This window comes from Leucopleurus acutus (assembly GCF_964270905.1).
Source record: "Leucopleurus acutus genome assembly, chromosome: 18".
Classification (NCBI taxonomy): domain Eukaryota; kingdom Metazoa; phylum Chordata; class Mammalia; order Artiodactyla; family Delphinidae; genus Leucopleurus; species Leucopleurus acutus.
Genome location: NC_139160.1, coordinates 23613637 through 23626562, shown reverse-complemented (window position 1 = coordinate 23626562; position 12926 = coordinate 23613637). Strand labels below are relative to the sequence as shown.

The 12926-nt window shown below is 37.4% G+C and overlaps 1 protein-coding gene across 3 annotated transcripts in view; it reads right to left on the bottom strand.

Moving 5' to 3' along the window:
• The window catches only part of EPSTI1 (epithelial stromal interaction 1), a 96933-nt gene that overhangs the window by 45468 nt on the left and 38539 nt on the right, over positions 1-12926 (bottom strand). For all 3 annotated transcript variants that reach the window (XM_082859622.1, XM_082859623.1, XM_082859624.1), the window contains exon 6: positions 10870-10943. In XM_082859622.1, the coding sequence (XP_082715748.1) occupies positions 10870-10943 (74 nt within the window). The remainder of the gene's footprint in view (positions 1-10869; positions 10944-12926) is intronic.

Below are 12926 nucleotides of genomic sequence, written 5' to 3'. Positions count from 1 at the left end.
GCAGTTTTTTCTTCTCTCACCTCCTGTCAGCTGACGCACAAATGCCAATGACTGCATGGTGCAGACGGTGATATAAATGAGTGAAGTGGGCCTAGATGGAGGGAGGGCAACAGGAGCACGACTCAGTGATATTCACGGTACGTACCAGGAACTTACTAACCTAGTATAGTGCTTGACACATACCAGGTACATATTGTTGAATAAATGAAAGCACATTTCCTAATGTGAGTTATTATCAATACATTTATATTTTTACCAATGTAATAAATTAAAATATTGTTTCTCTGATTAGTGAAGCTGAGTATTTCATTTATTTATATTTCTTCTCTTCTAACTATCTGTTTCAAGCCCTTTGCCAATTTTTCTAGAGTTGCCTTTTTCTTATTAATTTGTAAGGCTTCTTTGTGAAATTAAGCCTTTGCCCATTATTTTTGAGGCAAATAGTTTCTCCTAGACTATCACTTACTTGTAACGTAGTTCATTACGTCATCTATCATAGGTTTTTTTCTGTAGTCAAATCTGTATTTTTTTCTTATGGCTTCTAAGTTGTGTATATAGCGTAGAAAGGAGTTTTACCACAAAATTATAAAAGCATTCTTCATTACATTCTAATTGTGCTGAATTAGTACAATTTGTCAAATTATCTGTCCTTTTGACACTGACTGAACAAATACCTTTATCAATAGCTAAAGTCCTAAATACTAAATTCCCATATACCCATGGGTCTATTTGTAGACTCTCTCCCATTCACTAAGTTTATTTATTACAATGCCAATAACACTTTGTTATTACTACCATACCTATGTTGTATACGATACCTGGTACAAGCTTCTCCCTGTCCCTTCAGTTTTTCAGGTTTGTCTATTTTTTTTTCATATTTTCTCTTTAAAAATGTTTTAGCAAATTTCACAAAAGGTCCTGTTTAATTTATATATAAATAAGAGTGTAATTATCTTTACAATGTTGATTTTTTCCCCTTCTATAGTAAATAGATGATCTACATTTAATATTTTCATTTTATTTTAGGTATTTTATTTTATGTATAGGTCTATTAGGCTTACACTCACCTCTTTTACAGTGTGGATGATTATTGTAAATGAAATTTTTCTTTCAATTATATTTTATAATGAGCTTTTGATGGTGTGTCTGATGGTGCAAAGACAGAAGTGTTTGCATATTGATTTTAGATTCATTCATGATAGTCAAACTATTTGTATTAGTTCTAATAATTTTTTAGTTGATTTCCTTGAGAGGTTTTAGGTGAGCAATCAGAGGCACTTATATCTCTTCCTTTCCAATATTTAAATTCTTTCTTTGTTAGAAATAGAAACTCTCTCTAATTTTCTATCTAAAAATCAGTATCAGTGGTAAATAGCAAATGCCCTTCTTATCCTGTTCCAGACTTTACTGAGAAAGTTACCTTCTTCTGTTTTCAAAACAACTGGGCCTATTGTCTTTTTTAGGTGAGATCAAACTACATTTTCCCTTCCATTTAGAGTTTTTATTCTATTCAGGTTTCTAGTCTAATAGCATATATTTTCCTAGGAAATAAATGAGGAAATCTGGGTTAAAAAAAATTAACAGAAGTAGGACATAGTATTTCTCTTCTCGAATTTTGGTTATACTTCCTTTCTTATCCTTGGAGTTCTTCCTTATTCCTTACTCAGACAAGTCAAAAGTTTATCTATTTTACCAGAATTTTCCAAATAAACCTAGTTTTTGGTTTAATTTAGTGATGATAAATTTTTCTATTCAACTTCATCACTTTTTCCCCTTTATTTCTTCCTCCCTTCTATTTGTATTTATTTTATGGCTATAATCTTATCTTAGTAAAATGCTTAGTTATTTTATTTCCATTTTTTCTAAAAGCTTTTAAACTTCTGCATCTTCTAAATAATTTTGTAGTCACATTCCATGGATTTTAACGTGGAATACTTGAAAATTTATATTCTCTTATCCCAAAGTAATTTGTAATTTCAGTTTTGGTTTCAAAATTTTTTATCCTAATAGTCTCCCCCCATCCTCCCAGGGAACCTGAATCTTTAATTTTTTTATTTTTTAATTGAATAATTAACACACAATATTATATTAGTTTCAGATATAAAACATAGTGACCTAATATTTTTATACATTATGAAATGATCACTGCATTAAGTCTAGTGTGGTGACAGATGGTAACCTAACAATCCTTTAAAAAGGTAATTAGAAAAAAATTTTTAAGTGGATAGACTTTAAAATTTCTTATTGCTTAATTTCTAATTTTATTACATTTTTCTTAGGAATAGTGGCTTTATAGGATTTGGGGGTATTTTTGGAACTTACTGAGAGTCTTTGAGGCCTTAGTCATGGCCAATGGTAGTTAAGTCATATTTGTAAAGAATAGGTATTTTCATAAACTAGGTACAACACTTTGTAACTATGTCTATGTTATCATGCCAAGTCATTGTTATTCATATCCTCTATTCCTTATGAAGTTTTTTGGTTCACATGATGACCTATTAATTTCTACGGAGAATAAAGGGAAAATTTGACAAATCCATAATCTATATTACAGACTTCAGCAGTTTTTGTTTCATATATTTCAAATCTATATTGATATTTACAGTTCACATTATCTTCGGGATTACATATTTTATGTGCATAAAATATTCTTTACCCTGTTGAATGCTTTTCATCTTGCATTCAATTTTGTCTCATATTAATATTGCTACATCTGCCTTCTTTTACTAGCATTTATGGATATATGTTCCATGCCTTTGTTTTCCAACTCTTTTGTTTTATAGATATCTCTTAGAGTAGCATATAGCTAGATTTTTGCTTTTTTTTTTTTTTTCTGCAATCCAGGAACTTTTTTTTAAATAAGGAAATTTAGCCTATATACCTTTTTTGTGATTGCTGTCTTGTTGCTTATAAAACTTCCACCCTCTTTTCTGCCTTTTGTTGTAATTATCAATTTTTCATTTGATTTTTTTCTTCTTACGTTTTTGTTATATATCCTATTTGTACATACAATACAATTAAACATATAATAAACACATAATTACTTATTTTTTTCTATCAATATCTGGAATTCACTAGCATTCACTCGTGCAAAAGAAATAATAATTGTTTTACTTCCTATCCTTCTCTCTCCCTTGTGCCTCTTCCATAGCACTGAAATCCTCCATGATTTTAATTTCATCATGTTGATTCTTAATAATAAAAAAGAAAAAGAAAAAAGCTAATCATATATTTGGCTATAAATGTCATTGTCTTCTTTATTCATAATTGTTCTGATATCTTACATCTTCCTCTTTCTTGGATTCCTTATTTGTTTGACCGGAGTTTATTTTGTGGCAGTTTTTTTCAGTAAACATCTTAGAACTCATACAAAAGTGATAAAGTTGGCTGGCTGTGCAGGCAGCTTGTCTCCAGGATGGCGGGGGGGGGGGCACATATTCCCCCAGGTATAGTACATTTACCAGGAGCACTTTCCAGGCCCCAGGGTCTTTTCGTGTGTCCAAAAGTTCTTAGGCTCTACCCTTGGAGATAAAGGCCGGAGTCAGCTGGTCCCTCTCTCTTACTTCTTCCTCTGCTATCCTTGTTTGGAGTTCCTTTATACTCTACCTTCTCCCTCCAAGCACTATGCTAGATTTCTTACATGGGTTATATTGATTAATCTTTGAGTTAGCAAATATTAGCCCCACCCCATGCTATATATGAGGAAACCTAGGCTCAATGTTAGGAGAGAGGTTAAAGTTTGAGACCAGGCAGGCAGTCTGATCCTAGATCTACCCTCCCAAGAGGAGCACTGATGGTACCAGGTTCCAGTGATGAGATACTTAAGTGAAACTATTTTGTAAAGCACCAGTCAACTTTTATCTTTAACCAACTATTAACTACATCCTGAAAAAGACAGAAGCTGTTCCTGACATCCAGGAGCTGCCCTGGCATTCACAGCTAAGCCTTGGTGTTCTCCTATTGAAAGTAATTTCACACAATATCAATATCAGAGGAGGTCACTTTATGATGGTGATGAATCATGAAAAAAAAGACCACTCCATGATATATCTGAACAAAGAAAGATACATGAATCTTGTCTAAACCACAAAAGTGACCAAACACCCCAACATTTTGGCTAATAGGAGTGACTACTGCTTATTTATCAAGTACAGTATTAATTAATTAAAAGTATCTTCCCTCCTTTTAAATAAGATTAAGATACCTGATACCTACTTTGCTGTACATCGGAAACTAACACAACATTGTTAATCAACTGTACTCCAATATAAAAAAAAGTTAAAAAAAAAAAGAGGGCTTCCCTGGTGGCGCAGTGGTTGAAAGTCCGCCTGCCTTTGCAGGGGACATGGGTTCGTGCCCCGGTCTGGGAAGATCCCACATGCCGTGGAGTGGCTGGGCCCGTGAGCCATGGCCGCTGAGCCTGCGCGTCCGGAGCCTGTGCTCCGCAACGGGAGAGGCCACAGCAGTGAGAGGCCGCGTACCGCAAAAAAAAAAGATACCTGATACATAATCACTATTACCCCTGCTTCCTGATAACAACCAACCCAGAACAAAACCCTGCTTCCTCAAACCCTCTCCCGAAATCAACCCGACAGAGGCCCAAACCCAATCAGTCCTTTCTGACATCTTACTAAGGCGGCTCACAATTCCCCCATCGTGCGGCTAGAGAATTTGGAATTTACTTCATAAGCAATGGGAAGTAATCAAGGCTTTTGGAATAGGATAGTGACATGACAAAAGCTGTGCTGTAGAAAATGAAATCTGACAAACATATAAGACAATCGAGAAAAGTGACTGTTGGCAAAGAGAGTAAGAAAGCCATTCCAGTAACTCAGAGGATGACTAGGAGACAGAAGCCATAATGCAAGTGGCATGTGATAAATACCTATATGAAGGTAGTGGCAGTGGGAATGAAAATGAGTTAACATTCACAGGACATCTGCAGGAAGAATTGATAGTGGCTAGAAATTTTAACCATCAACATGATTTAACATTCAGTAGACAGGGATTCTCTCAGATTCCTGATAAACTGTTCAGTCTCATTCTGAACAAATAGAGGATTTTTGTACCTGTAAGTTCACTTCATTAGCATAAGATAGAAAGTTACGAATAGGATGACTTTCAGTTCACCTTACTGGGATTATAAAACGTGAGGTTGGATTTAAGCCTACCATATGGATAAGGGATCAGTTTAGCCCTTAAGTGTCTTTTGGAAGCTCCCACGAAGGGCATTAGAAGTTTAGTGAGCATATTAGAAGACAAACTTGGAACCTAAGCATGCATATTCAGCAGACCTGCCTGGATCCTCCGCTCTAGGAAATTAAAACAGATGAAGATGTGCCTCCTAGGAACTAATCACACCATCATTCAAATGGAAATTAAAGAGATGCGTGGTTCCAATGGCAGAAATGAAGAAAACTTCCCAACATTACCATCGGCAGGCTGAGCTCATGGTCGTGCTTGGCAATTTAGAAATAAGAAGGTCCTACTTTGGAATGAGCTTGGTTCCAAGGGCTTTTTCAGCCAAGGTTTTAAGAACTGAGCTCTTCTCCCCTGGAAATATTGGTACCTAGGAGTACAGTCCAGCCAGGAGAGCTCACAAAAGCCCATGTACCCTACAGGAAGCTTAACTGTGGAATTAATCCAGTGTCGGACCTGGGAAAGGATGTCCTTCGGGTGTGAGGAAAATCAGAGAAAGCAGACATACTTCCTCAGTTTTTCTTTTGCTTCTTGCAGGCAAAATTAAGATCTTCCTTGGAAGAATCAGAAGTCAGTTTTGCCCAAGTCTCTATCTCTGAACTGACGTACTCTATAGTCTTCTCCACAGGCCTATTCTATAGTCTTCTCCACAGGCCCCCCGTGTAGCTACAGGGCTTATCACCCCCACCCTAGCCTGATAATCCTGACCTTGTGAGTACAGCACACCTGTGAATTACTCATTATCCCTGGTCCTCCAAATCTCAAGACCAAGATTTGGCTGCATTGCTCAATATATCTGTGACTTTGAATTACTCAACCCTCCACCTGTAAAATGAAGATGATATATCCCTAACAGGGTTGATCTAAACGTTAAATGAAAAAATGTATATATGCCTAACACTGCTGACACTCCATAGGTTCTCAATAATACAGCAGCTTATTACTTTGAAATAACATTTAAAAGAGCCAAGCACTTTGTATATTTTTAAAACTATACAAATGTACAATCTATTAGATTAAATGATTATTAGATATGAGTTAAAATTGTAAATGCTTAAAATATACCCAATTCTCACCTCTCCAGCAAATCCTTAAGAGAACATTGTTTTTCCTAACACCTGTACCCAAAATGCATCTGATTCACATCTTACCCTAACCCCCATAACTCATTACATGGGCTCAAAATTCAAATCTGTCTCGACATCCATCCAAAAACCACATGGTGAGAAAGATGACTATGACTCAAAATAAATTACCATTTAAATTTCAAATGCTGAAATTTAAATAACCTAAATCACAACATCCTTTCTTTGATTATAACAAAACACAGACACACACACAAAGGTTTATTAACTGTTACTTCAAATCCTCAAATCTACCAGCAATATTGACTAATTAAAAAAGCCATCCTGAAAAATCACATTTGTATTTTTATAAGTAGTAAAGAATGACAGAGTAAAATAATGGTGAAAACTATGCCAAGGTTAGAAGCCTATTTCTACCCTTCACCTTCATGCTCAAGAATCCTAGAACTGGGCTTCCCTGGTGGCGCAGTGGTTGAGAGTCCGCCTGCCAATGCAGGGGACATGGGTTCGTGCCCCAGTCTGGGAAGATCCCGCGTGCCGCAGAGCGGCTGGGCCTGTGAGCCATGGTCTCGGAGCCTGTGCTCCGCAACGGGAGAGGCCACGGCAGTGGGAAGCCCGCGTACCGCAAAAAAAAAAAAAAAAAAAAGAATCCTAGAACTAACTCTACACTGTGAAATTCGAGTCTGTCCCCAGCCAGAGTAGCAGACTTAATGCACCATTAATCTGGTCTGTTCTCAGCCGCCAATTGAAATAGTCACAGTCATTTGATTTTTAAGGAAAAGACAGTACTGCAGAAGTACATTCCAGAGGTCTTTTCATAAAAACCATCCCGTGTGCTCCATCTGCACATGCAATCTGCTTGTGTATTTTCAGCCAGCTTGCTTGGGCAGATTAATGCGTACAATTAGAAAGCAACCCCACAGGCATTCAATAAACTGCTTTCACTATTACACTCAGGAGAGTCCCTCTGGATGTCAATAAAAGCCTAGTTTTCTGCCTGTTAGCTAAATAATTGACAACACTAAAAATAATCAGAAGCAAATGAATGAAGTCAGGAACAAGGTGGTAAGAAAGAATACATTAAGATTCTCATGGTGGTGCCCCAGGATGATATCATGAGCTTTTTCTCCAGCAACTTGGATTTACAGTCTGCTCAAGTCCATGGTTGCCCTTCTCTACAGAAAACAAAACAAAACAAAGAACACCACTCCTAGTCTGCTATTTGAAACACACATATCACAGCATTGAAAGAATTCCTCATTTGTGTTTCCATTCTGTGATCCTTAGTTTGACAGCTTCAGGAGAATCTAATTTTTTGGTGAAGGGGATGGAATAGGGAACAGCCAGGTTGGTCTAGTGAAAACTTTGTGCTGTTAAAATTCTAAGAGGTCTCGGACCGCCCTGGTGGCACAGTGGTTAAGAATCTGCCTGCTAATGCAGGGGACACGGGTTTGAGCCCTGGTCCAGGAAGATCCCACATGCTGCGGAGCAACTAAGCCCATGAGCCACAACTACTGAGCCTGCACTCTAGAGCCCGCGAGCCACAACTACTGAGCCCGCGAGCCTAGAACCCATGCTCCACAACAAGAGAAGCCACCACAATGAGAAGCCCACACACCGCAATGAAGAGTATAGCTCCTGCTCACTGCAACTAGGGAAAGCCTGCACGCAGCAACAGAGACCCAACGCAGCCAAAAATAAATAAATAAATAAAAATTAAGTGTTAAACAGCAGAAACTAACACCATTGTAAAGCAATTATACTCCAATAAAGATGTTAAAAAAATTTCTAATAGCTCTCCTATACAATTCTTCCACCATAAATTGATTCTAAGAAAATATGATAAAGGCTTGTTATAAGGATCCATCTTATACAAGAAGTTTCTTTCATATTTCTAGCTATATAATGGTCATTTATTTCATTAGCTATTGGTCTTTTAATATCAAAAGTACTTCAAAACAAAATACATTTAAAAAACACACACATATACTTCTTCTTGTGTTTCTCAATAGGCTTTAACAATCAATTTGAGATACTTCTCATTTTTAGCCAACTTCTCCTTTTCTTGGTTAACTGGGACTTTTATGATAAGCAGAAGAAAGATCAAGAGTGAAATGTGCGTGTAATTGAATTCAGCTCCACTGATAGTGTGTGAGGTGCCTGAGGGTAGAACTCTTCTTTCTTTACAGAAAAAGGATGATCTCTAGTATTCAGTAAAACACAGACTCAAAAAGCTGGAGGACTAGAAAAAAAAGGTTTGATGACACAATCTCCCACATCCTTTAAAACTCCAAGAATCGCTCATCCTTCACTTTATCATGTTTAAAATTCCCCAGAGGATGGACTTGTTCCACCTCCCAGTCCTGTACCTGAGACCCCTCATTGGTAAGCAGGTCTTCCCTTTTCCAGTGTAAACAAGGATGCCACAAGATAAATACATTTGTTCTTATTGTGTCTCCAGACTACCAATGCCCCCATGGCATCTGGGGGCATTCAACTCCTCTGATTGGCCGAGAAATCAACTCTCATCCATTCTCTACCAAAGAAGGGTGAGGCAATAATACCTTAACCCTTAATCTATTGCCTGCCGCCCTGTATCTCTCTCTAAGACAGCCAACTTCTCCTGGTGTTTAGCTTCACACCAGCTTCCTTACCCCCATGTCTGCCTTAGAACAAAAGTGGGGAAAGATAACATCATTCATTAGCATTTCCACCCAACCCCATTCTATCTCCCACTCTTTTCCTGGTCTGGGTAGTGGAGGCCAGGTACCCAACTTGCTAATGGACAAAGTGAAGTGCTGAGAAACTTCTTTTACATTCCAACCTCTGAGTCTTAAAGCAAGGAGCTGTTGCTTACAGTAGAGGCAGGAGAATCTCAGCAGAATGAGAAAACCAGAGGATGCTGTACTTGGAGGAGGGACACACTTTAGGGTGTCACATATGCTCACCCCAACATTAAAATGATCTTAAATTCTACAAATGAGGTGTAACGACGGGAATAGATAAGAGGAGGCAGTCAGTACAGTCCATCAGAAAGTGGGAGACCAATGACTAGTTCTGGTGGAACCAGAAATCTCTAAACAGTCTAGAAAATAAGCTGTCCGATCCCATTCAACAAGAACCTCTGTAAGAAGTTACATATCAAGTCCCCATGAAATTCAGTCACTTATATACCATTTTTTTAAATAAATTTTTTATAAGATTTTTTTTTTTTTTTTTTTTTGTGGTACACAGGCCTCTCACCGCTGTGGCCTCTCCCGTTGCGGAGCACAGGCTCCGGACGCGCAGGCCCAGCAGCCATGGGTCACGGGCCCAGCCGCTCCGCGGCATGCGGGACCCTCCCGGACCGGGGCACAAACCCGTGTCCCCTGCATCGGCAGGCGGACTCCCAACCACTGCACCACCAGGGAAGCCCTTTATAAGATTTTTAAAATAAATTTATTTATTTTATTTATATTTATTTTTGGCTGCGTTGGGTCTTCGTTGCGGTACATGGACTTCTCATGGTAGTGGCTTCTCTTGTTGCAGAGCACGGGCTCTAGGGCCGCAGGCTTCAGTAGTGCGGCATGCGGGCTCAGTAATCGTGGCTCGCGGGCTCTAGAGCACAGGCTCAGTAGTTGTGGCGCACAGGCTTAGTTGCTCCACGGCATGTGGTATCTTCCCGGACCAGGGCTCAAACCCATGTACCCTGCATTGGCAGGTGGATTCTTAACCACTGCACCACCAGGGAAGCCCTATATAAGATACTTTATTTAATCCTTACAAATGGCCGATGGGAGAGATATTACCAACCCTAATTTTTTTTAGAAAAACTAAGCTTTAAAGAGGTTTAGTAGTTTGTCCAACGTCACAGCTGGAGAGTGGAGCTAGGATTTTGAACCCAAATCTGCTTGGTTTTAATTCTACCATATTTGGAATTAACCTAGGGAAAGAAATATGGTTCTTTGGCTTTGTCTATTCTTTTAAGCAGTGTGCAAGTAACCTAGCTACTTAGAGCTGAACACAAACTTATCTTTAAAGCTTGTATAAGAGAGTAGATTATCTACATTATAAAGCACATAATAGTTGCCCTATACATGTTAGCTGCTGTAATTCACAAGTCATACTGGAAAAAGTACCTTGATGTATGACCACCAATTGGGAGCTTTGCTGATAATTGTGAAATTATTTCTCAATTCTTGTTTACAACAATATAAGTCCTCAGTCCATTAGGTAAATCCCTAGTTAGTTTAGATTCTGCTTGCGTACTTCCTTCAAACAACATCTTCCTTATATTGGTGTTTTGGAAGTCTTCATAATCAAAAGTAACCTGGATCACCGAAAAGCAAGCCCTCCAAGTTATTTAGAATGGGGAATTTCTCAAATTTGGCAGTATTCTTTCTAATCTGTTGACTATTAAAGAATACTTTAATGAGTATAGATATCTCCAAACTTAGAACCTCACTTCTAGAGTTCAATTACATAATTAATAGTCAACAATCCAACACCAGATGTTTTGAACAGTTACTTACCATCACCTAGAATTTAAAAGCACAATGAATAATATGTCTATAAAAGGTACAAAGTTCTGAAAATATAAACTTACCTTTGCTGATGTTCTCTAAAAGCTTCTCTTCTGAGGTTTTCTTGAAGTCTCTCTTTCTCCTCTAGTTTATTGCTCTGAAATTTCAAGTATCAAAATGTAATCTATTAGGAAAGCTTTAAGCAGAATCATGATGTTAAAGTTACCCAAGGTCCAAAATCTTTAGGCTCAAGTGGCCTCAGTAGTCCAATATGGTACCTATCAGGGCTTCCAAGGTGATACCCTCTCACAAGCCATGTGCCCTACACTGAAAGCCAGGGGCTCCAAGTTCTTTCCATGGCTCCGCTCTCCCAACTTGATTGGTATAATCACAGAATCAGTATTTCACATTTTTACCTTAGTTCAGATGATAGCAACATTTATATCTTAAGCAGTGTTTTCAAAATGTTCTAAGGAAAACATGAAATTTCCACACCAATCCTGTTAAATTATAATAAATGATTAAATAGATGATACAAAATATGTATATATGTATATGTATATATATATATATATAAATGGTTAAATAGTTGATACTACATATATATCTCCACATTACAATAAAGCATTCAGGAAAAGATTTTCAATAAGCCAATTCAATTCCCTTCTGACTTAGAATGAGATACTTAAAGCTGTTGAGAGACTGAACAGCAAATGTCCAAAAAACGCCATCTACTTGAATAGAAGAATCCTCTCATTTTTTAAATTAGTTGTTTGAGAGTCTAAAGAACTTCACATTTGATATTACTGTCACCATGGCTCTGGCATATTTTAATCCAATTTAATAACCCAGAAACACTGGTGTTTTTTTACTATGATACAACTTGCATTTTTTTTAATTTGCCTATGAAAAACAAGTAGACTTCCTAGACAACAAATTTAATGGGGAGTTGAAACAAGTTCTACAACACAGGAGAGACTTGAAGTTTTCATTGAATCCAAGGGAGAAGTCAAGCAGCTGGATTATTTGCTTTTAAAAAAAAAAATGGACTTGTCCCTTAGGAAGACCTGTGAAAAGGGAAATAATAGAAATCGTCACTTCCAAACTCTAACGTAAGTTTAGCTCCATCTTCCAAAGAGAGGAAAAAACTGTTCATATTGTTCATTTCCATGAAAGTCTTCATTCACACAGAACTATTTACTCATCCCATTTTGAAAGATAAAATGGATGATTTCAGTTTCAGAAATAACATAAAGGAAATTTACTACAATCCAAAGAGAATTGTAATACAATTCAATTGTAATTCAATTATAATACAAGGCAATTGGATTATTAATGAATCACAGTTGTAAGAAGCAAACTAACAGAAAGTTGTACAACTGAACAAACATGATCTCAATCTAGAAAAAAATCCTGACTCATGAGACCAAAAGTAGTCAATTGTGATGAGTTCCCCACATCTCTGGGGGAAGAAAAGGGGGCCGGGAGGTAAAAGACAGCAGGCAAGCAAGCAGTAGGTATTGATTAAACCAGGATTAGGAATGCTACTTAGAGAACAGTGAGAAAATCACACAAGCATTTAGAGACCAGGGCTGGGTTCCTTTAGCAAGGTCAGAAATTGGAACATGGATTTTCATCTCTTCACTAATAGATTATCATTGGACTCAACTTACAAAAAGTTACTCAGTAGCTAAATTCTATCCAACAAAAGTCTGTTTATCCCTCAAGAGTTGATGGAGAAGTATTTTGCAAAATACTGGAGTATTTAAGTATTCCATACCTACCACTGTGGTAGCTGTTTTAATACACTAATCCAAATACTTAGATTTAGTCAGACTACTTATTTCTTTCCATTTAACAGTGAGTTAAGGAATCACCCAACCATACTTATACATATACAAATATATAATATAAAAGATCTAAGAACATGAGGTCCAGAAGAAAAAATATGGAATGAATTCTAGGTCCACCATCACTGAGTGACCTTAAACAAATCATTTAATATCACTGAATCTCACGTATTCGACAAACATTTATCAAATGCCTATTATATGCTCAGCACTATGTTCTGTTAGATGCTGGGAATAAAAGCAGAGCAGTGCCTACTCTGGAAAATTTCAGAAGCTAGCTGGGAACACAG